Raw genomic sequence first — 21,290 nt, 5'->3', positions numbered from 1 at the left:
AGCTCTTCCTGCCTGCCAAGAACAGTTAGCTTCCTGCCCCAACCAACTCCTCCTCCCTACCCTGCTCTTCTCGCTACCCTCTGTTGTCCGAGTAGAGTGGCATTAAAAAATAGAAAAAAAGATATTTAAAGTATTTTCATTTTGAAAGTGTGTACTATTAAATAATAATGTATTGTTAATATACCAATATACCAGCCCCCTCCCTCCTGCTCTGCATGGTCTGATGTGCTGCCACTGCCCTCCATTTAGCTTGATGTCCCTGCCCACTCCTCCTGCCTTCCGCTGCCCAATTCTATGCTCCATCATTGCCCTCCTGCTTAGCCTGTATGATTGGCTGCTGCCCCCCTACCCTCCAACCCCCAGCCCTCCAATGTCTGTGTGCATGCCCCTGCTCCCTCAGATTTGCCTACTATGTTCCATGGACCTGCCACTGCCCCTCCTATCTACTCTGAGTGTTCTGTTGAGCTGCCACTACCCCTCCCACCTGCCTAGCATGGTCAGATCTGCCACCTGTCCCTGCCACTTCCATCCTGCCTGTCCGAGTTCCATGCCCCTATCCTCTCCCTTGGTCCATTTTGCTGCCACTCTCGCCTGCCCTCAGTGTTCTGTTGTGCTGCAACTGCTCCTCCTGCCTGCCCTGCCTGGTCTGTTGTGAATCCCCTGCCCTCGCCTGTCTGTGTACAGACCCTACCCCTCCCTTCTGTCCTCCAAGGACTTTTGTGCATGGCCCTGCACCATCCCTCTTGACCACCATGGCCGTTGTGCTGCCACTAACCGTCCTGCTTGCCATGCATGTACTATCTTTGCGACGGTCCCCAATCTTGTATTATAATCACATGAAAGTCGGACGGGGCGACCAACACTGTCACTTACCCACCCACTGAGAAACCCGTACAGCCTCTTGAACAACCACTCACACACATCACTCAAAGACCCACATAGTCACTTATAAACCCACTTATGCACCCACCCATCACACATTGACATTGCCACACACCTATACAGCAAAACCACACACCCACTCACACATCCATACATCAATACATACATCCACACCCACAGCCACTCAGAGACCCACAAAACTCATCACACACCCACTCACTCACATCCACTCACACCCCATGTACACATCCATAGTCATTCACACATGCACTTACAGACACACACAGCGAGTCACACATGCAATCATACACTCCCTACAAACACCCACCTACACACCCAAACAGCCACTCACACACTCACAGACTCACACACGCAGGGTACAGGAACATTATAGTTAGGAAATAGCATTAAGAAAAACTAAAAATTCCCTGTAAAGTAAAAAAAAAAACAAATAATAATTTACAGAGAAGTTATAGTTGGAAAAATTTATTAAAAAGCCTTAGAAATTCAATAAAAAAAAACTAAGGTTGCAGGGAAGTTATAGTTCGTTTCAGATTTTGCACACATAAAACCATAGAATCCAGCAGTTATAGCTATCTTCAATTAATTGATAAGGCGTTTGTTGAATTCCTATCTCGTTTTGAGAAGTCAAATTGGCAGCTTACAACTGCATACATGCTGCAATGGCAGACCTGAATCATGTTTTAAAAGGCTACTTTAAAGGGTGGCACAATATGTGCTACTGGTCCACGAGTAGAATTTAATTTACAGGACTTGTGTACATGCCGTACCACTCTACTAGGAACTTAATTAAATTTTAAATTACCAACTGAATAAAAGCCAATTTTACCATGTTTAAGGGAGAAAACACACTTTAGCACTGGTTAGCTGTGGTAAAGTGCACAGAGTCCCAAAAGCCAACAAAAACAGATTTAGAATACAGGAAAGGTGCAGGTAAAAAGTCTGGGGGTGACCCTGCAGAGAGGGCCAAGTTCAAATACAACTAATTTAGCTTTAATTGAGAGGGCTGTACACAAATAAAGAGCTACCAATGATTCAACTCCAAGAAAAAAAGGTTGAGAATCCATGTCTATTCCACTTTGACGTAATTCTAGACCAGAGGCTATATTTAGCTGGTACAATGCTAACAGGAAAAGGGGACGGGGGAGAAAGATACTTTTGGATTAATTAATTAAACTCCGAGCCCAATGATGAAATTATAATTAAGCACCAATCGTACAAGGACCTATTGAAAAAGGAAGCCTGAATATTCAAAATATGGGCCCATTTTATTGAGGCATCGAGTCTTAACAATATTCGGGTCTTCTGGCAAATTTTAACTCCTGAGGCTAAAGAAGTTAGGGCCCCTACTGAAATGTATTTTGTGGATAGGTTAGCATAGCCATTCTGCTGACCGTTCCTGGTGAAATCCTGTCTGCATACTAGCAGCTACCTGTAGACAATGCGCCACTAAATTGTCATTCCAACACAGAGCATTACCGTAACAGATAAATAGTCCTATGAACTGCCTTTTTTTCGTGAAAAATTGTAGGCCCTATGGATCTTTACAAGAAAGAACCTATTATTTGGGGTCCCTGCCTTGGGAAATACCAGTGTGCAAAAAGGGGGTAGTAACTGCAACATGGCAGAGGGAGAAAAATAGTCAAAAAATTTAAGAAGGTCTCAAAGGGCGACCTCTCTAATTCTAGGCCATTAAGTCCAATATAAAAACCACAGACAGTCTTTGACTGCCTGTATTACATAGCCTGTAGGAATGGTTTACAACAAATAAAGTGTTATCGAACTGCCCAGAAGTAGTCCTTAAAGGCATTAGAATGGGTGAGCATTTGGTTACATCTCCTGACTCAGAAATACAGTGCTCAAAAACGAATTTATTCACATGTATGCTGGCCTAATGTCCATGTTTAAGTGTTCCGAAGCTCGATTTTGGGCTGCATTTTCAAGTTCTAGGGTCCACCTTCCTACAAGCTGTCATAACTTGTTAAACATCCTTATTTCCCTTCAAACTTGAAATGCTGCTACAGTTGGCTGGGGCCCCAAAGGCGTAACTGCACAGCCACTAACAGTTAATCAAAGACTCCATCAAGGATGCACCCTAGCCCCAACAAATGTTATACTATTCATCAACAGTGCTGCAAAGTGACTGTAAAATTGTGTAAATAATGCACCAACGTTTAGGAGCAGAAAAACTCCATGTTGCTATTGCAGATGATGCTGTGCCATTTTCCCAAACTCTATAGGAATTCAAAACCTACATGACTGCTTCAAAAGTTACTCTAATAACCAAGCCTAATCATCAAGCAGAGACCAAACATGTAGCTCTTAGTCCTCGCAGGAAAATCCAGGGTAAATTATTTCCAAGCAAAACTATTTTAGATTGAGTTCAGTTTTTTAAATAATTAAAGGTCAGATTTTCTGCTACTAAGTGGAACAGTCAAATTAGTAAGAGCGATAGTATTCTCTTTGGAAAGGAGGGTGGTGTAAGCAGGTTCACATAGAAACAAGAGAGCTGAGCAATATCCCTGGTCATGGAAATTTACAAGGCACATGCATTTCGGCTGCTTGCCATGGTGTGGAAATGTGGGGTCACACCAATTCTTAAGTGCTAGCCACAACTGTAAATACATATTTGAAAGCAATATCTGACTTACCACATTATACACCATCTAGTTCCAATCACATTGAATTCTGTTGATTTCCTACTGATGTAATGCATAAAGATTTTTTTGGGTGCAAACAATGTTCACAATGTGTCCTACAGAGAAGCCTTAAAAATGTCCTTCTATGCAAAGGCAGCTCAGATCCATGTTGCAATGAATGTCTGGATTAAATAGAACCTCAGAATGCAAATAAATTATTCATGTAATTGTATATTGGGTCTTTTCTATTGGATGCACAGAGTTGTGGGGTATAATCTTGAGTAATTCTATCAATTGTTTCTTTTGCAACTCAGTATCTGAACCACAATGTAATTTTTTCCTCTTATGCCCCCCATAAAAGAATTTACGACAATGGTCGATGGCTACGTTAAGAACAAGTTACTTACCTGTTAATTATCTGGTAGAGACATATTCTAGTTGCAGATTCCTTACCTTAGAATTTCTCCCAGGCATCAGTCTGGATCTGGATAGTTTTCTTCTAGCAGTACCCCTGTGGGCCGTTAGGTGGCATCGGCTCACTCCGCGTCCACCATTGCAGTCGTAGTTGCTAGATATGATGTCGTGGGTCGCATGTAGACACCATCCCAGTGTGCTAATTGTAGTTTCATTTCACAACTTTCCACGCCTGAAGAGCAGAGTCATGAAGAACACTGACCCTGGTGAGTAAAAACTAGGACCTTGAAAGGGAAGACCCTGTACCTAAATATAAGTTCGCAGAGTGGGGAGGATGGGCGAGTTGGAAAGGAATCTGCAACTAGTATGTATGTTTCAACCAGATAATTCGTTACCGAAGGTAAGTAAGTTGTGCATCTCATAGAGATTTCTAGTTGCAGATTCCTTACCTTAGAATAGAAACCCAAGCAAAGACCATTCTGTGAGGAGGGTATGCAAACCAAGATCAAACTAGGAAGTCCTGCAGGACCGAACAGGCAAAGTACCCGTCCATTCGTACCGGACTGTCCAGGCATTAGTGTTTGGTAAACGTGTGCAAGGGCACCCACATTGCTGCTTGGCAAATGTCCATGGCTGGAATTCCACATGTAACACAGTGGTGGCAGCTAATGCTCTAGTAGACTGAGCACACAAGCTGACCGGGATTGTTTTTTAGCAAATGCGTAGCACATTTTATTACAGAGATGTTTTTTTCTGCACAGCCCGACCTTTCTTTGCATCCACATAACCCACAAAGAGTTGATCATCCACCCAGAATTCTTTGTAACAATCAAGCTAGAACGCCAATGCTCTTTGGGGTCCAGATGGAGGAGTGTCTCCTCTTCCTTGGAAGGACATGGGAGTGCATAAACAGTAGGCAATGTGATGGATTGGCCTACATGAAAGGGCGTGACTACCTTACGTAGAAAGGAAACCCTGGAATGAAGCAACACCTTGTCAGTGTGGATGGAGATGAAAGGTGGCTTCCAAGAAAGAGCCTGCAGCTCACCCACTCAACGGGCAGAAGTGATAGCTGCAAGGAAGACTTTTCAGAGTAAGCAGGCGAAGTGGGCAATTGCGAAGTGGCTCAAAAGGAGCACACATCAGAAAAGTAAGAACTAAGGTCAAATCCCATTGGGGCATTATGAATGAGGAAGGAGGAAAGAGATGGGTAAGGTGTAGGAAACTGGCTCTGTATATACTACTATTCAAAATGAGAAATAGTGTGCACAATATCCAGGGGTTACCCAGAGGCTAAAGTAGATAATACTAATGCTCTCTATTGTGGTAGTATGTTCAAGCAGTTAGGCTTATCAGAGGGCAGTGCAAAGCATTTGTTGTACACACACAGAATATAGAAGCACACACTCAATGACTCCAGACCAATGTTTTTTTAGTTTATTTTTAGAAAACAAGATTCAAGTTGCAGGTAAGTACTCCAATAGATTCGTATTTCACTTATGTATCAATAGTACTTTGTTTGAAATCAATAAGTTATACAGTTGCCAGAAATATTGGTAATCATCTGTTTTAAAAGTTGACAGTGCAATTTTCAGAAACAGTTCCTGGGAGGGAAAAAAGTTAGATCGATATGTAGGTAAAGACCACACTTACAGTTCCAGTCGTCGGGGGTTAGGAAGTCCCCAGGTTGGGGCTCAAGTTAACACCAAACAACAACGACCAGCAACATAGGGCCAGCCTGGTGCAGAGCTCAAAGTTTAGGCAAATTTAACATGGGCTCCTATGGAGACTGGGGGCACTCTGTTTCAGATCTGCAGGCAGGTAAGTACCCGTGTCTTCAGAGGGCAGACCGGGGGGGGTTTAGAGAAGCACTGAGGGGTGGGGGAGAGACCACAAATAGGCATCAAAAACACACCTTCAGCGGCGCTGGGGTGGCCGGGTGCAAACAAGGCCCCGGGTCTCCAATGATTGTTTATGAGAGGGCTCCAGGGGTCACTCATAGGCTACAGGCAAGGTCCAGGAGGTCGTCTTGGGAAAGCCACAGGTTGGACAGGGAGGAGGACCACCTGCTGAGTGTTCCTGCACTGGAGGTCGGGTTCTCCAAGACCTAGGGACTGCAGGTGCAGTGGTCTTTTAGGCATCGGATATCTTTGTTTGGAGCTTTCACGGTCAGGGGGGGGGGGGGAGGGGTGGTCCTCAGGATTTCCTCTGCAGGCGTCATCCTGGAGGTGTGCAGGGGTCAACCCAGGGTGGGCACTTGCTCAGAATCCCCTGGGGATCCTCTCTAGCTGGTTGGGCCACCTGCACACAGGCCGTGGGCATAGGGTGCAGAATGGTCAAGACTCACGCATTCGGAGTGAGGCTGGAGTCCTTGGTTGTTGTTTATTCTTGGACAGGACCACTGTCCACTGGAGTTCTTGGTTCTTTTGGGTGCAGGGCAGTCCTCTGGAGCTTGGCAGAGGTCGCTGGTTCTTCGCTGCTGGGGTTTCAGCTATGCAGTCCTCCTTCTTCATGTCAGGTCGCCAGGAATCTGGTGAGCTGAGTTCAGGGAAGCCCTTAAATACAAGATTTAGGGGCATTACAGGGGTCAGAGGGCAGCAGCCAATGGCTACTGTCCCTGAGGGTGGCTACACCCTTCCTGTGCCCACTCCCGTTGGGAGCGAGGGAGGGGGCATAAACCTAACCCTTTTGGTCCCTATTCCCCAAACCAAGATGGCCGAGTTTGCCTGCTCTGGTGATCTTTACAATCCTCCAGATGTTGAATCAACAGGGATATGCCCTGATATTCAAGCAATGTCCAGAGGCACAGAGCCTCCTGACAAGGGGTCCACGACCCCACTCCGCCCTGATTGCTGCAGTACCACATGGCAATGGTGTTGTCCATGAACACCTGCACCAGTTTCCCTTTCAGAGAGGGAAGGAATCCTTTCAATGCTAGTCTGATCGCCCTGAGCTGCAAAAGACTGATGTGGAGCCCGGACTCCACCGGAGACCAGACGCCGCTTATCTCTGCTTCGCCCATGTGGCCACCCCATCCCAGGAGTGATGCATCTGTCACTACTGTCAGATCTGGTTGGGGAAGGGAGAGGAATCTGCCTCTGACCCAATCATGGTTCGAAAGCCACCACTGCAGATCTTGTGCAGTCTCCTTCGAGATCTGTAACAAGTCAGAGATTCCTCTGATGCTGCGCCCACTGGAACTTCAGGTCCCACTGCACAGCCCGCATTTGCCATCTGGCATGTGTCATCAGCAGGATGCAGGAGGCCATGAAGCCTAGCAGGCTCAGAGTCCGTCTCACCAAAATCCAGGATCGAGGCTGAAACATCGGTATCATAGCCTGAATATCCTGGACTCGCCGCTCGGGAGATGAGGCCCAAAACTGCACAGTGTCCAGAACAGCTCCAATGAAAGGGAGCATCTGAGATGGAGTCAGGTGTGACTTTGGCACGTCTGTAGTGAACCCCAGTGAATGCAGGCGGTTCGCTGTAGTCTGGAGGTGGGAGACAACAGCCTGGGGTGAGCTGGCCTTCAACAGCCAGTCATCGAGGTAGGGGAAGAAACTCCCAATCTGTGCAGATGAGCTGCAACCACCACCATCACTTTGGTGAACACTCAAGGGGCACTGGTAAGGCCAAATGGGAGCACAGTAAATGGAAAATGCTTGTGACCTACCATGAACCACAAGTAATGTCTGTGGGTAGGCAGGGCAGGAATATGGAAATATGCGTCCTGCAAGTCCAAAGCTGCCATCCAGTCTCCTGGGACTAGGGCAGATAGGACCTGACCTAGAGTGAGCATTTTGAACTTCTCCTTCCTGAGAAAGAGATTGAGGGACTGGAGGTCTAGGATAGGGCAGATGCCCCTGTCTTTTTTGGGCACCAGGAAGTAGTGGGGGAAATCACCACAACCTACTGGCACAGGGACCCTCTCTATAGCTCCCTTGGCCAAGAGAGTTGTCAGCTCCTTGCGGAGAAATGCCAGGTGATCCTCTGTCATCCGATCATAGGATGGTGGCATGGATGAGGGGGTAGTTTCATATGGGAGGGAGTAGCCCCTTTGGACTATTTACAAAACCCACATGTCTGACATGATGGCTTATCAGCGGGTCAGATGATGGCGAATCCTGTCACCGACTGGTCCCTGGTGTGGAAGCACCAGATTAGGAAGGTTCGGAGGCTGCGGTGGAGCTTGGGGGCAGTGGACTGGCTAGATATTTGGCTCCCTGATCCACACGAATGCTGGATCCCACATCCCCGGCCACACAAAGGCTGGGAAGCCTGTGTGGCACGGCGGCTGGCGGGAATGGAATTTGCTGGGTGCCCCTTCCGTAGCCACAAAAGGGGTGAAAAATAGAATGAGGGGGAGAGTGGCAGCTGTGAGGCCAAGGGAACGGGCCGTAAACTAGGACTCTTTAAGGCGCCTGAACGCCAAGTCTGCTTTGTCTCCGAAAAGGCAGGTACCATCAAAGGGCATGTCCATCAGAGTGGACTGGACATCCCCTGAAAAGCCAGGAGTCTTTAACTAGGTGTGGAGCCTCAAGGTGACCACTGAAGCAACCGATCTTCCTAGAGAGTCAGTCATATCCAGCCCACATCTGATAGTGAACTTAGCTGCGTCTCTCCCATCAGCAACAGCTTGGGTGAGAATGGCCTTGGCCTCCTCTGGCGCCTGTGGCAGCACTTGCGTGACCGTGTCCCATAAAGTATTATTGTAGCAGCATGCGGTGTTCACAGACTGCAATGCCAAACTGGTGGAAGAAAACAGCTTCTTAACAAGGAGATCCAGAATCTTTGATTCCCGATCAAGGGGAGCACAAGGGAACATGCCATGGGATGTTGAGGTTTGGATGACCAAGCTCCCGGGACTAGGTTGTTGTGTCAGGAAAGCCGGGTTGTTAGGCGCAGGCCTATGGCAGTGGGCTATAGTCCTGTTGGCAGGAGCCTCTGTGCTGGGTTTGGACCAGGTCCCCAGCAGGACATCAGTGAGGGCTTCTTTAAAGGGCAAAATGGGTTCTGACGTGGAACCCCAAAGCTGAAGCACCTCAGTCAAAAGGTTAGTCCTGACAGCCACCAAAGGCAGCTTGAGGCCCAAGACCTCAGCCGCTCTCCTCACCACCATGGAGTAAGATGCCCCCTCCTCTGTAGCCATGGTAGAAGGAAAAGCATACCAGCCTCAGGGGAGGTATTCAGACCGCTGGCTTCACCCAGTTCCCGAGCTCAGTCCATAGGATCTTCAAGCTGGTATTCGAAAGTGTCCAGCGACCCCTCCATACTCTCACCAAACTTGTGTCCAAAAGAAAACGGGTCAGGAACCAACCAATGCCGTCGAAGTCTGAATCGGCGACACCGCTCCAGGCTCTGTGTCTTTAATGAGAACAGGATCGACGCTGCCCACAGGCCCGGGCGGTGTCAGAAGTACTGATGCCGGAACCATCGTCTGGGAAGATCACAGTGGTACGACAGACGCTGATTCAGATCCGGAAGCGGATTCCTGGACACCCCTCGCAACAGAGGCCGAAGCCACTGGTGCAGAACCCAAAAGGGTCCCTGCCAATCCTGCGGGACCCGAAGGCTCTCCGACAGGGGTGAACTGCCCAAAGATGAGGCACATGGCCTCGTAAAATTCCTTTAATTGGGCAGCTCCTGGAAACTCAGGGAGGCGCAGAGCTCACCCAGAAGTAGGCTCTGCAGACAGAGGGCTAGAGCGAGGACGATTCCGCACTCGCGGCCTGTTGAACGACGGGGTGAAGCTGAAGAGCACTTGTGCTGCTTCAACTTCTTCATGTGCTTACCTAAATGTCCCGAAAATTTTGAACGGGAAAATTGGTAATGGATCTGTGACTGGTCTCGGGACCTTCCTCTCGATCAGGAGGGATGCGGAGCCAAATGCTGGGCCACGAGTAGCTCTAGGGACCACTCCCTCAAAGGCTTCAGGTTCATGGCCCGGCAGTTGGAGCACAACTATGGGTCGTGGTCACTCTCTAACCACCAGAGGCACATGAGGTGCGGACCCCTCTTCGGCACACCGTCCATCATCCTTTTGTGTTGCTAAAGTTGCCCTACATGGGAAGGGTATGTCAAGCTAGCCTGGCTGACGAAGGGTGAGACCCTGAAACCAGTCCCATGATGCTTGTTTCCGGTCCAGGGAGGACCTGGCTCGGCAGTTCGGGCTGGACTCTTCCCATGAGTAATATGGTCAAGACTGATTTGTATATGGCTGGGTCCAAACCGGGGTGGCATGGTGAGCAAGAAAACGATGGATTTAACCCAGATCAGTGACTGGGGGTGAGTGTTTACATTGTTCAGCACTCCGTCCATCATCCTTTAGTGTTGATGAAGTTGTCCTAAGTAGGAAGGGTCTGCCCAGACATGGGCCCCGTGCTCACTGTCCCACTGGATTCAAGCTAGCTTGGCTGATAAAGGGTGACACTCTGAAACCGGTCCCAGGATGCCTGTTTCCAGTCCAGGGAGGGCCTGGCAGTTCGGGCTGGACTCTTCCCATGAGGAACAGGGTCAAAACTGATTTGCATATTGCTGGGTCCAAACTGGGGTGGCATGGTGAGCAAAAGAACAATGGATTAAACCCAGATCTGTGACTGAGGGTGAGTGTTTGCGTTGTTCAGCACTCCGTCCATCATTCTTTTGTGTTGCTAAAGCAGATCCGTCACCAACATCATGCAGTGACAGGAGTCGCAGGCTTGAAGTCAAAAGAGCAGTCAAAAAGGAGAATGTAGGGGTAGCTCTCTTCCGATCTGCATGGGAGCTGATGCTGAAAGAAAAGAACTGACATCAGGCTGCTAGGGTAATACCTATAAGTGACCTGTGACATCATATCTGGTGACCACGACACCAACGACAGACGCACAGTCGACCGAAGCCACCTAACGGCGCAGAGTACTCCGGATCCAGACTGATGACTGATGGAAATTCTAAGCTAAGAAATCTAAAAATAGAAGGCTCTAGCAGATACAGCTGTCACTAACGTGGTGTTTTAGCAATTTTTAAGTATGTGTATTATGCCGCAATTTACATAAGGAATGTATTGCTGCTTGCTAACTGAATGTAGGAGATTAAGCTATATGAATTCCTAACAGGGTTTACATTTTAAGTCACTTATATAATGAAATACTGTGATGTTTTTAAATATTTAAAATTGTGATATGAATTTTAAATGTGTATATTTGAGTTTTATGGAATGTCATATTCTGAAATAAAATATATAAAAACATGACTATAACTCATGTTTAGTTGATTTGGTCTACAACAAAGAGACCTAAAACAAACAATTGATCTTACCTGGATACTATCAAGAGAAACATCGGCCCAGTACACACAGTTCTGTTCATAGTCAAAGTCCAGTGCCACAGCTCCTCGAAGTCCAGCTAAAGGGAGTTTCTCATTTTGCCCAGTAGACAAGTCATAGCGGAAGATTGAGTCTCTCATGGCATACAGAATAAACTCATTCTCCTCTGTATAAAAAAACATATTTTTAATAGCTACTTCTGATCAAAGCTGGGTAAAGAGACATATAACAGCAATGCTTAACAGCATCAGGAGTAACCAATTCACAGCAAAAGTCAATTGAAGACATTTGTAATAAACACAGCAATTCATTTAGGAGGTCTTTACTAAAGCAGAATAAAGTATCTAATGAAAAAGGAAACAAATACACCAGTTTTATGAAAAAAGTGTTTTAATTTGTTTAATCAATGCCTAAGAGCTAACCCAATATAGTATGAAACATTCTGTTGTGAATGCAGCAAAAAGAAACATTACGAACATTCAACAACCTCTGCAGTTTTAGAAGAATATATGAAGTATAGCTTTCCCAAAAGACCATTTACACCCCTACATGTTTGTACATTTTGTGGAATACTGCATTCCTTATGAAAATCAGCTGAGAGTGTCCATGTGCATCTCAGAAAAACACAGGAATAACAAGACAGTAAAGTTTGAATGAGTTGTGTATTCAATCCATGTGGGCATACATTGAAATGGTGATGCAGAGGCAATATCCATGATAGTGTACTATACGTAAAATATCAGATGTTACATACAAACTAATTCACTCACAAATGTCTGCTTAAAATCACCCAAAGGATGATACATCATCTTCTATTCAAGCAACTACTGTGGGATCTGTTATGATTAAGAGGACTCCTTTGCGCAATGAGGAACCAGGCACTCCTCTACCACATTTCAATGTCCAAAATGTTCATTATCAGTGTTAAATAATGATGACATCATCCATGGAGACTACAACTCACTCTGCACTCGGGCATGTCCACTGAACAGATATGTCCCCTTGATGATTTTCTTTCAGCTAAACATTCTGTACATAACTTCCATTCCCTAATCTGTATACATAATGAGGTAATGAGACTTAGGAGATAGTAGTAAAGATCCTAACTCTCAGCTAAATGACAGGAGTAGACTGCAAGGACTGGGTGACGCTGCAGTACGCTCTATAAATGTCCGTTCCTTTCACATCAAACAGTATATCCTTATTATTTTTTTTAATTTTTGTTTCTGAGAGTCAGAGGCTACTTTAGAGGTATTTCTAATTCAGATACAAAAATGTGTTGATAAAAATCTTTAAAATGTTAATGAGGCTTCAGCGTGGCAGAAGTCATATTTTGAAACATAAATTTTCTGAAAAGGTGAGTCAAAATCCAACGTATCAGTGGAGATGTCGAAGTCTTTATGACTATTAATGAAGAATCATACCATAGAACAGATGTGATGCTACACTTTATTTCATACACCAGTCAGACACCTCTTGTTTTCCATCACATCCACAGACATGTGTGCTAGAGTGTAACATTTGCACTGTATGTGGTATTCCACAAAGGTATTAAAAGATAGAACTATAATATGAATAGGAAACCTGCTCTAGTGTAAAGTTCTTTAGACCTTTGGATTCTAAATCTGATGCACATCATATTAATATAATAAGGCTACATAGGTAATGGGTCAAGGACAAACGTGATATGGAGTTTTGTACTGTGCTTAGCAAAACAACTGAAGAAACCTCATAGGTGTAATAGAGCTAATCAAGCTTACCTGTAACTGGGCACGGCACATTCTCCCCGTCCAGTCTTGTCTCCACATCCCCACCACTGCAGGTGTCTCCAGACACCTTACGGTAACTTCAGTGAAATAAAAGAATATAATAGCCTTAGTGTAAAATACAGAAAGAATGCTATTTAGGGCATTTCACAACTTTTGTTAATTTAAATTTGAATATATATTTGTTTTTATTACCTAAAAAAGAATGGACAAAAAAAATGGTCCACAGCAGATAATACAATGCCACCAAAATACCTAAACACACACATATACATTATATATCTACACACAAGCACATACACACATATATATTTCACTGAAAAAAAGGTTAAAGGGAGTTATAGTCAGATGAAAATGCCAGTTTGAATACTCCCTTTTAAAATGTACAAAATCAATTAAACTCACTAGTTATATTTATCTCAAGTAACTAACTTTTGCCCTAAAGTAATTATAACTCCCAACCCCCCATGCACAGTTTTTTAATCAATATTTTAATTGCAAATGCTGAAGTGATGTTTTCAATAATGTAACATAACACGTCATAAGTGATATAATATGTGGGTTTAAATAGCAGTGCATGGCAAGGGCATGAGATATAATTACACATCGGCACTAGTTATACTTACCTGAGATAACTATAACTGAATTGTAGTGGATTTGTATGTTTACAATTGGTGCTTCAAACTGACATTTGCACCTAACTATAACGTCACTTTACCCTTTGTTTATTTCAGTAAATTTATACGTTTCTTTCCAATACAAAGTCAGATATAGTTATCATATCTACCTACAATGTCACGTTAACCTCTGTTTTTTTCAGTGAGTTTCTAGGGATTTTTTTTTTTTTTTTAAATGTCTGTGCACTTCCCAATTTGCACCCACAATCATATTTTTATATATATATATATATATATATATATATATATATATATATATATATATATATATATATAGATATATATATATATATAGATATATATATAGAGAGAGAGAGAGAGAGAGAGATCTACCACCTTTCTCCAAACATCGCCAATATTTTTTATCAAATGTATATATCAATAATGCACACAATGCAATCTTTATTAATATTTATTATTTAACAATACTTAAGTTTTATTAAACCACATGTCTGACAGTTTCTTTTTACATAGTTTTTATTACTATATTTTAGGGGTGGAAAATTTGTTAATAATTTGTTAGAGACATTTTTTAAAAATAGGTCTCTGATTTTTCTATATATAACCATAAAAACAGCCACAAGATCTTGTTTTATACATCTTCAAGCCACCTAAAATGTAACCATAATAGCAGCCTCTAGAGGGAACTGCACTCCCAGCTGTAAAGCAAAAGCTCTAGTTTGGGAAATGGTTTCACCCCTTCGCTGCCAGGCTTTTTCCCCCCTCAGGTGCCAGGCCTTTTTTTTGGTTATCAGGACAGTTCGCGCTTAGGCCCTCATAACTTTTTGTCCACATACGCTACCCACGCCAAATTTGCGTACTTTCTTTCCAACATCCCAGGGATTCTAGAGGTACCCAGAGATTGTGGGTTCCCCTGAAGGAGATCAAGAAATTAGCCAAAATACAGCAAACATTTCATTAAAAAAAATATGGGAAAAAAGGGGTGCAGAAGAAGGCTTGTGATTTTTTCCCTGAAAAAGGCATCAACAAAATGCTAATATCACCATCTTCCCAGTTTTCAGGAACAGGCAGACTTGCATCTGATAACCACATTTTTCAACACAATTTTGGCATTTTACTGGGACATACCCCATTTTTACTGTTTTTTGGTGCTTTAATGTCCTTCCAGTTAGTGACAGAAATGGGTATGAAACCAACACTGGATCCCGGAGAGCTAAACATTTCTAAAAAGTAGACAACATTCTGAATTAAGCAAGGTGTCATTTGTGTAGATCCTACAAGGGTTTCCTGCAGAAAACAACAGCTGAAATAAAAACAGATTGAAATTGAGCTGAAAAAACCAGCCATTTTTCTCCACGTTTTACTCTAACTTTTTCCTGTGATGTCAGATTTGTGAAAGCAATATACTGTTACATCTGCTGGACTCCTCTGGTTGCTGGGATATATAGGGCTTGTAGGTTTATCAAGAACCCTAGGTTCCCAGAGCCAATAAAGGAGCTGCACCTTGCAATGGTTTTTCCTTGTATACAGCAATTCATTTGGTCAAATATAAAGAGTAAAAAATAAGCATCAAGGAAACCTTTGTATTTCCATAATGGGCACAAGATAAGGTATTGAGAAGCAGTGGTTATTTGCACATCTCTGAATTCCGTGGTCCCCATACTAGCATGTGAATTACAGGGCATTTCTCAAATAGTCGTGTTTTTTTTTTTTTTTTTTTACACACTGCCTTACATTTAGAAGGAAAAAATGTAGAGAAAGACAAGGGGCAATAACACTTGTTCCGCTTTTCTGCATTCCCCAAAGTCTCCTGATAAAAATGGTACCTCACTTGCGTGGGTAGGTCTAATGCATGCAACAGGAAGCACAACATGGACACATCACATTTTTACACTGAAAACCGACGTGTTTTTTGGAAAGTGCCTAGCTGTGGATTTTGGTCTCTAGCTCAGCTGGCACAGAGGAAAACCTACCAAACCTGTGCATTTTTTTTTTAACACTAGACACCTAGGGCAATCCAAGATGGGTTGACTAGTGGGGCTCTCACCAGGTTCTGCTACCCAGAATCCTTTGCAAACTTCAAAATGTGGCCAAAAACACTTTTTCCTCACATTTAGGAGACAGAAAGTTCTGGAATCAGAGAGTAGCCACAAATTTTCTTCGACTCAGCGTTCCCCCCAAGTCTCCTGATAAAAATGGTACCTCACTTGTGTGGGTAGACCTAGTGCCCGCGACAGGAAAGGCCCCAAAACACAATGTGGACACATCACATTTTCCCAAAGAAAACAGAGCTGTTTTTTGCAAAGTGCCTAGCTGTGGATTTTGGCCTCTAGCTCAGCCGGCACCAAGGGAAACCTAACAAACCTGTACATTTTTTAAAACTAGACACCTAGGGGGATCCAGGATGGGGTGACTTGTGGGGTTCTCACCAGGTTCCATTACCCAACAACCTTTGCAAACCTCAACATTTGGCCAAAAAAAACACTTTTTCTTCACATTTTGGTGACAGAAAGTTCTGGAATCTGTGAGGAGCCACAAATTTATTTCCAACTAGTGTTTCCCCAAGTCTCCCGATGTGTGGGAAAGCCTAATGCCCGTGAAAGGAAATGCCCCAAAACACTATGTGGTCAAATCAAAATTATCAAATACAAAACAACCTGTTTTTGCGGGGTGGAGGCAACTGCGTTTTTGGTCCTGAGCTCAGCAGTCATATAGGGAAACCTACCAAACTTAAACATTTCTGAAAACTAGACACCCAAGGGAATCCAGGGAGGTGTGACTTGCATGGATCCCCCAGTGTTTTCTTACCCAGAATCCTGAGCAAACCTCAAATTTAGCTAAAAAAATCTAACACATTTTTCCAACATTTCTGCGTGGGATCAGTGCACCGGGACAAATTTCCTACACCCAACGTTCTCCTCAGTCTTCTGGTAAAAATGATACCTCACTTGTGTAGGTGGGCCAAGTGCCTGTGACAGGAAAGAGCCAAAAACATGTTGAAATTGAGGGGGAAACAAAGTGGGTCCAAAAGGGCAGTTTGGAAAAAAATATATATATATATTTTTAGGCTGACAAGTGGGGCGGAATTTTTATCAGTATAGATGCAACAATGCTGGGTAGTAGGAATTTTGTGGATTCCTGCAGATTCCAGAAGGTTCTGTCACAAAAATGTGGGAAAAATGTTATTTCCAGCAAAGTTGGAGGTTTGCAGGGCACTGTGGGTAACAAAATGGTGCAGGTGCATGTGAAGCACACCACCCTGGAGTCACACAGATGTTTAGTTTTCAGATGTGTCTAGGTCTTGTGGATTTTTCTACATGGCAGCGTCCCAAAGTCCAAAAAGTGAAGCTCTCACCATTCCAAGTTTGTGAGAGTTAGACAAGCTCTCATGGCCCAAATATAAAACCAAAATCCAAAATAATCAAATGTCTTGCTTGCCATGGGTTTAAGATGTTTTAGTGTGCAGGGGAGAGCTGAAAGACTGTTACCCCCTTCAGCTGAGGTGGGGGCATAACCATGCCCATACTCGTTGGTAGCCACCACCCCACTTTAAAAAAAAAATGTTTTTTTAATTCCCTGGCATCTAGTAGACTTTCTGCACTCTCCCTCCCCCCCCCCCCCCACCCGGGAAGTGGATCAGGGGTAATTACCCCATCTGCCCACTGGTGGGCAGAACAACTTTGGCCCCATTCATTTTTTGCCAAGGGGGGCAGATATGGCCAACAGTAAAGTGCCCCCATGGGGAGCGACCCTTGCCAAGGGGCCGCCGCCCCCCCAAAAAAACACACATACACCAATCACTGGTGCCTAGTGGTTCGGCCTAATAAAAATAGGCCGATCTGCCGAAATAGCCTAAAATAAATTTGCCTCCCAGGGGAGTGACCCTTGTCTAAGGGGATGCTCCCCACATATGAATAAATAAAACAAAAAAAAGATCCCTGGTGCCTAGAGGTTTTTGCCCACCCTGGTGGCAGGTCGGCCTAATTCCAAAAGGCCGATTTGTCCCCTAGGGGGGCAGAAATGGCCTAAAGATAATTTTGCCCCTAGGGGAGTGGCCCTTGCCCAAGGGGCCTCTCCCATTATGGATATAAAACAAAAAAAACAAAAAATCCCTGCTGTCTAAAATGCTGAGAGAGGCATGAAAGGAGAGGAAAGGCCTTCCCTCTCCTTTCATGCCTCTCTCACCCCCTCCACGTGATCGGAGGAGAAATGTGCATGATCGCGTGCTGATGTCATCAGACGCCAAGGGAGGGGGTAGGGGAAAATCAATTCCCCTTCCATCCCTGCCCAGGGGAGGGGGGTGCCAGGCCCTCGCTCCCCCCGAGGACCCATAGCAGGATGAGCTGGTCGCCTCCACGGCACCAGAGCACTGTGGCCGAAAGCGAGACCAGGTCACCCTGGGCCCCCGAGGGGTCAAAAAAGTATTACAAGTTCTCTTGGAGTCATAGTTACAATGACCAGGAGAATTGCTGTTTTTTTCTCTCCAATGTTGCTAAGGGGGCTTCCCACAACATAAAAAAAAAAAAAAAAAAAAGTTTCCATCCCATAGAGTGACTATGTAAATAGCCCTGACTTGGCATTATTGGAAGTTCTTTGAAGGAGTAATGCATAATTAATGAGCTCCTTATTCAAATTTTTCATATTTGTGTCCAGTTCCCACCTGCGGCACCCACTATTTTATTATGTGGGCTGCGCTTGGATGGGGGACTGGTGGGGGTTCAATGGGGATCCAGAAATGGGAACATCCATGAGAACAAGACATTCTCCTGGAATGGTTCAAGCATCTTACATGAGACTGATTCTTTATGAACTACTTCTAGAAGGTGATATAGTATTTAAGTGGACTGCACTGCTTTGAAGGATTTGAAGAATAATACCATGGCTAGGTCTGTGGTATTACTGGTTACTTGAGTGGATAAGGAGAAAATAAAGGTGCTGGAGAAGTTGGAGGTGCTAGAGGAAAATGAGGAGGAACGGACTTTCTTGGTGATGGAGCAGAGAAGAGATGAACCACTGGAGTTACCTCACTTGTATGGCAATAAGCCCTGGAGTACTCAGATTTGGAGATGTGTGGCAACACCCTTTTCTTCCAATGGCAAAGCCACTCAGAACAGAGTTGTTACAATCTGCTTGAAGTACGAATGTTTCCTGAAGGAGAAAGGCCAGAATTCCTCGACCTTAATGGTGGTATTGATGGTGAATGGCAGTGAATGGCCACTGGGCATTGGCATAGATGGTGGACTCAATGGCGAAAGACTGGGGTTCTTCAACATTGATGAATGCTCCAAACCTCAATAGCGCTTTCACATCTCAGTGGTTTTCCAGCTTTCCATGTCAAACCCTTAAGGATGTCAAAGGAAAGCAGTAAGTACATATGTGAGGCCACAGCATTAAACATGTATTCTCTATCGGATTAAAGGAACACGTTCATTGCAGCTTTGTATTATATGTTGCATATCTGAAAGAGAGGGCAGAGACGTAGCCTCCTTGCAGGTAGAGAGAGTGAACAAAGTGTGGGATCATTTAGTCGCCTCCTTAGGCCCATTTTTTCAAATAGTGGACCCATTCTTGTTCTTCATATATATCTACAATTGAAGCAAGCCTACCTTAAATTTTAGATATAATGATTTTTTTTGGTATTCCAGGGAATAATCTCCTGAAACATTGTGAAGAGCTTGCCACCTTGAATATCAAGCCTTTCTATACAGAACGTGCTCTTTGATTGTTTGCAGGCTTGAGGGGGGGGGGGGGGGGGGGGGGGGTGTTATCATAGATTCTGCATCAGCCCAGCTATTCCTTCCTGCCCATGATACTGACCTGACAATACATGGTAGATTTTGCTCTTGAGTTTGTGTGGCTTTTGTAGATCTCATTCTTCATCAATCTACAGCTTTGGAACTTTGACCTTTGTTCTCAAAGTCTTATTTTGCAATATATTTTAGTTGACTGTGTGGTTAGTGCACTAGCTGCAACAACAAAATCCTGCACATTGGCTCTGCAGATGAAGACCCAGGTCTATCCTGCCCAGAACTAGAAGAAACAAGTTATTTGTCTTTTAAGGTACTAGTCCAGCATACTTTTAGATTTGGCAATGGGCTTAGCAGCAAATGGTAGGTGTCCACCAAATCAAACACTTCATCATCCTACGTGAAAAATTGAAGAGAAACATTATTATCTACAGTCCTTTTTAGGACACAGTCAAAGCTTAAGGGGAGTTGCTTATTTATAGGAGCTGCAGGGATACCCTCTTCAGATAAATAACTTAGGATGCTTTCTATAAGACTGACTGGCAGACTGTGCTTCTATTGCTCTTCTGAATAAAAGTTGACATGGTGATCTTATGTCCTAGATTGGTCAAATTAGGCTGAATGCAGGCATCAGTTTGCAGGTTAGATTTTGCACCACAATATTTGGGTTACTTTGCTGACTTATCCGTTAGTAGGGAGATACTGGCACAACTTATTAATCTTGATGGACTTATTGAATGGTGATTCCCAGAGGTTTTATTGCCATTGAGAGAAAATATGTTTGCCTGAGTTTCAACTGCCTCATTTATAGTATAGTAGTCTAATTTTGTCTGCCGCTGCAGGAGGTGCTATCTTCTCCTGGTATGGCAATAAGGTCTTTTACACACGTAATCGTGCTAGATGCAAGGATTCTCTACTTTGGATGAAACAGCAGCAACAAAGGAGATTCCATCAGTAGAAGTAGTACAACTAGCACAATGCGTTGAACGAAAGAAAGGACAATTACTTTTGTCCAAGAAGGATAAATTTAAGTCTTCATAGTGATGTCATTGCGCTTAACAAAGGAAAGAGGAGACGTACAAGTGTCATCATACAATTGGCTGTAGGTATTGCAGTGTACAAGTACATTGCAGTTTTGCTTTAAATCTGGTTTCCTGCCCTGATCCGCGGGCCTTGGTGGCTCTAAGCCCCTACAGGATCATCGCCATCATGGCCTCTAGCTTTGTTTTTGCAAAATAGTCTCAGGACAGGACGCACTGGGGCACCCTTCACTAGGAAGTGGGACTCTGTCTGCAACTGAGGCCGACAAAGAGGAGTGGGCACTCCTCTTTGTCGGACTCAGTTGCAGACAATGGGCAACAGATTCCCCAAACACCTGTAGGCACGAAAATAGAGAGAGCAATGGGGCACAACAAGGAGGTCTCACAACCCAGAGGCATGAGCACACCCAACTGCTCAACTGTGCTCAGTGGTGCTTTCCTGTGCTCTCCAGACATCTGATGCAGCAGATGTTGTCACAGCTACTCCTTCAAGCAGCAATGAGGACAGCAGAGCACCAGATATGATTAAGAGTGCCACCCACCATGTAGGACCTGATACTCCTGAACATGTGGGCTTGGGTGCTAGAATACTTAAAGGCTTAAGGTGTTTTAGTAGAAATCCTCCTGATTAGCTAGACTGATAGTACTGATGTCACTGCTGGTGGTACTTATAAAGCACTGTAACCACCAGGAACCAACTTTGATGGTTATGACAAATGTCAATAACAAATGCAAGTACATTGTGCAGGCAAGGATAAGACTAGAATTGCACGTTCTGCAGATGAAACCTCATGGCTTAGCCTTATTAGCGCGGCGAGTCAGCGGTCAAAGGTCGCCAGA

At 44.3% G+C, this 21,290-nt stretch overlaps 1 protein-coding gene across 1 annotated transcript in view; it reads right to left on the bottom strand.

Moving 5' to 3' along the window:
• The window catches only part of SORL1 (sortilin related receptor 1), a 669,532-nt gene that overhangs the window by 489,844 nt on the left and 158,398 nt on the right, over positions 1 to 21,290 (bottom strand). Inside the window, exons 16-17 of the mRNA XM_069225024.1 lie at positions 13,020 to 13,105; positions 11,253 to 11,425 (exon numbers count right to left, since the gene is read on the bottom strand). Of these exons, the coding sequence (XP_069081125.1) occupies positions 11,253 to 11,425; positions 13,020 to 13,105 (259 nt within the window). The remainder of the gene's footprint in view (positions 1 to 11,252; positions 11,426 to 13,019; positions 13,106 to 21,290) is intronic.

Source organism: Pleurodeles waltl, chromosome 3_1 (assembly GCF_031143425.1).
Source record: "Pleurodeles waltl isolate 20211129_DDA chromosome 3_1, aPleWal1.hap1.20221129, whole genome shotgun sequence".
NCBI lineage: Eukaryota > Metazoa > Chordata > Amphibia > Caudata > Salamandridae > Pleurodeles > Pleurodeles waltl.
The sequence above is the reverse complement of the archived record's forward strand: the minus strand, read 5'-3'. Positions and strand labels throughout refer to the sequence as shown.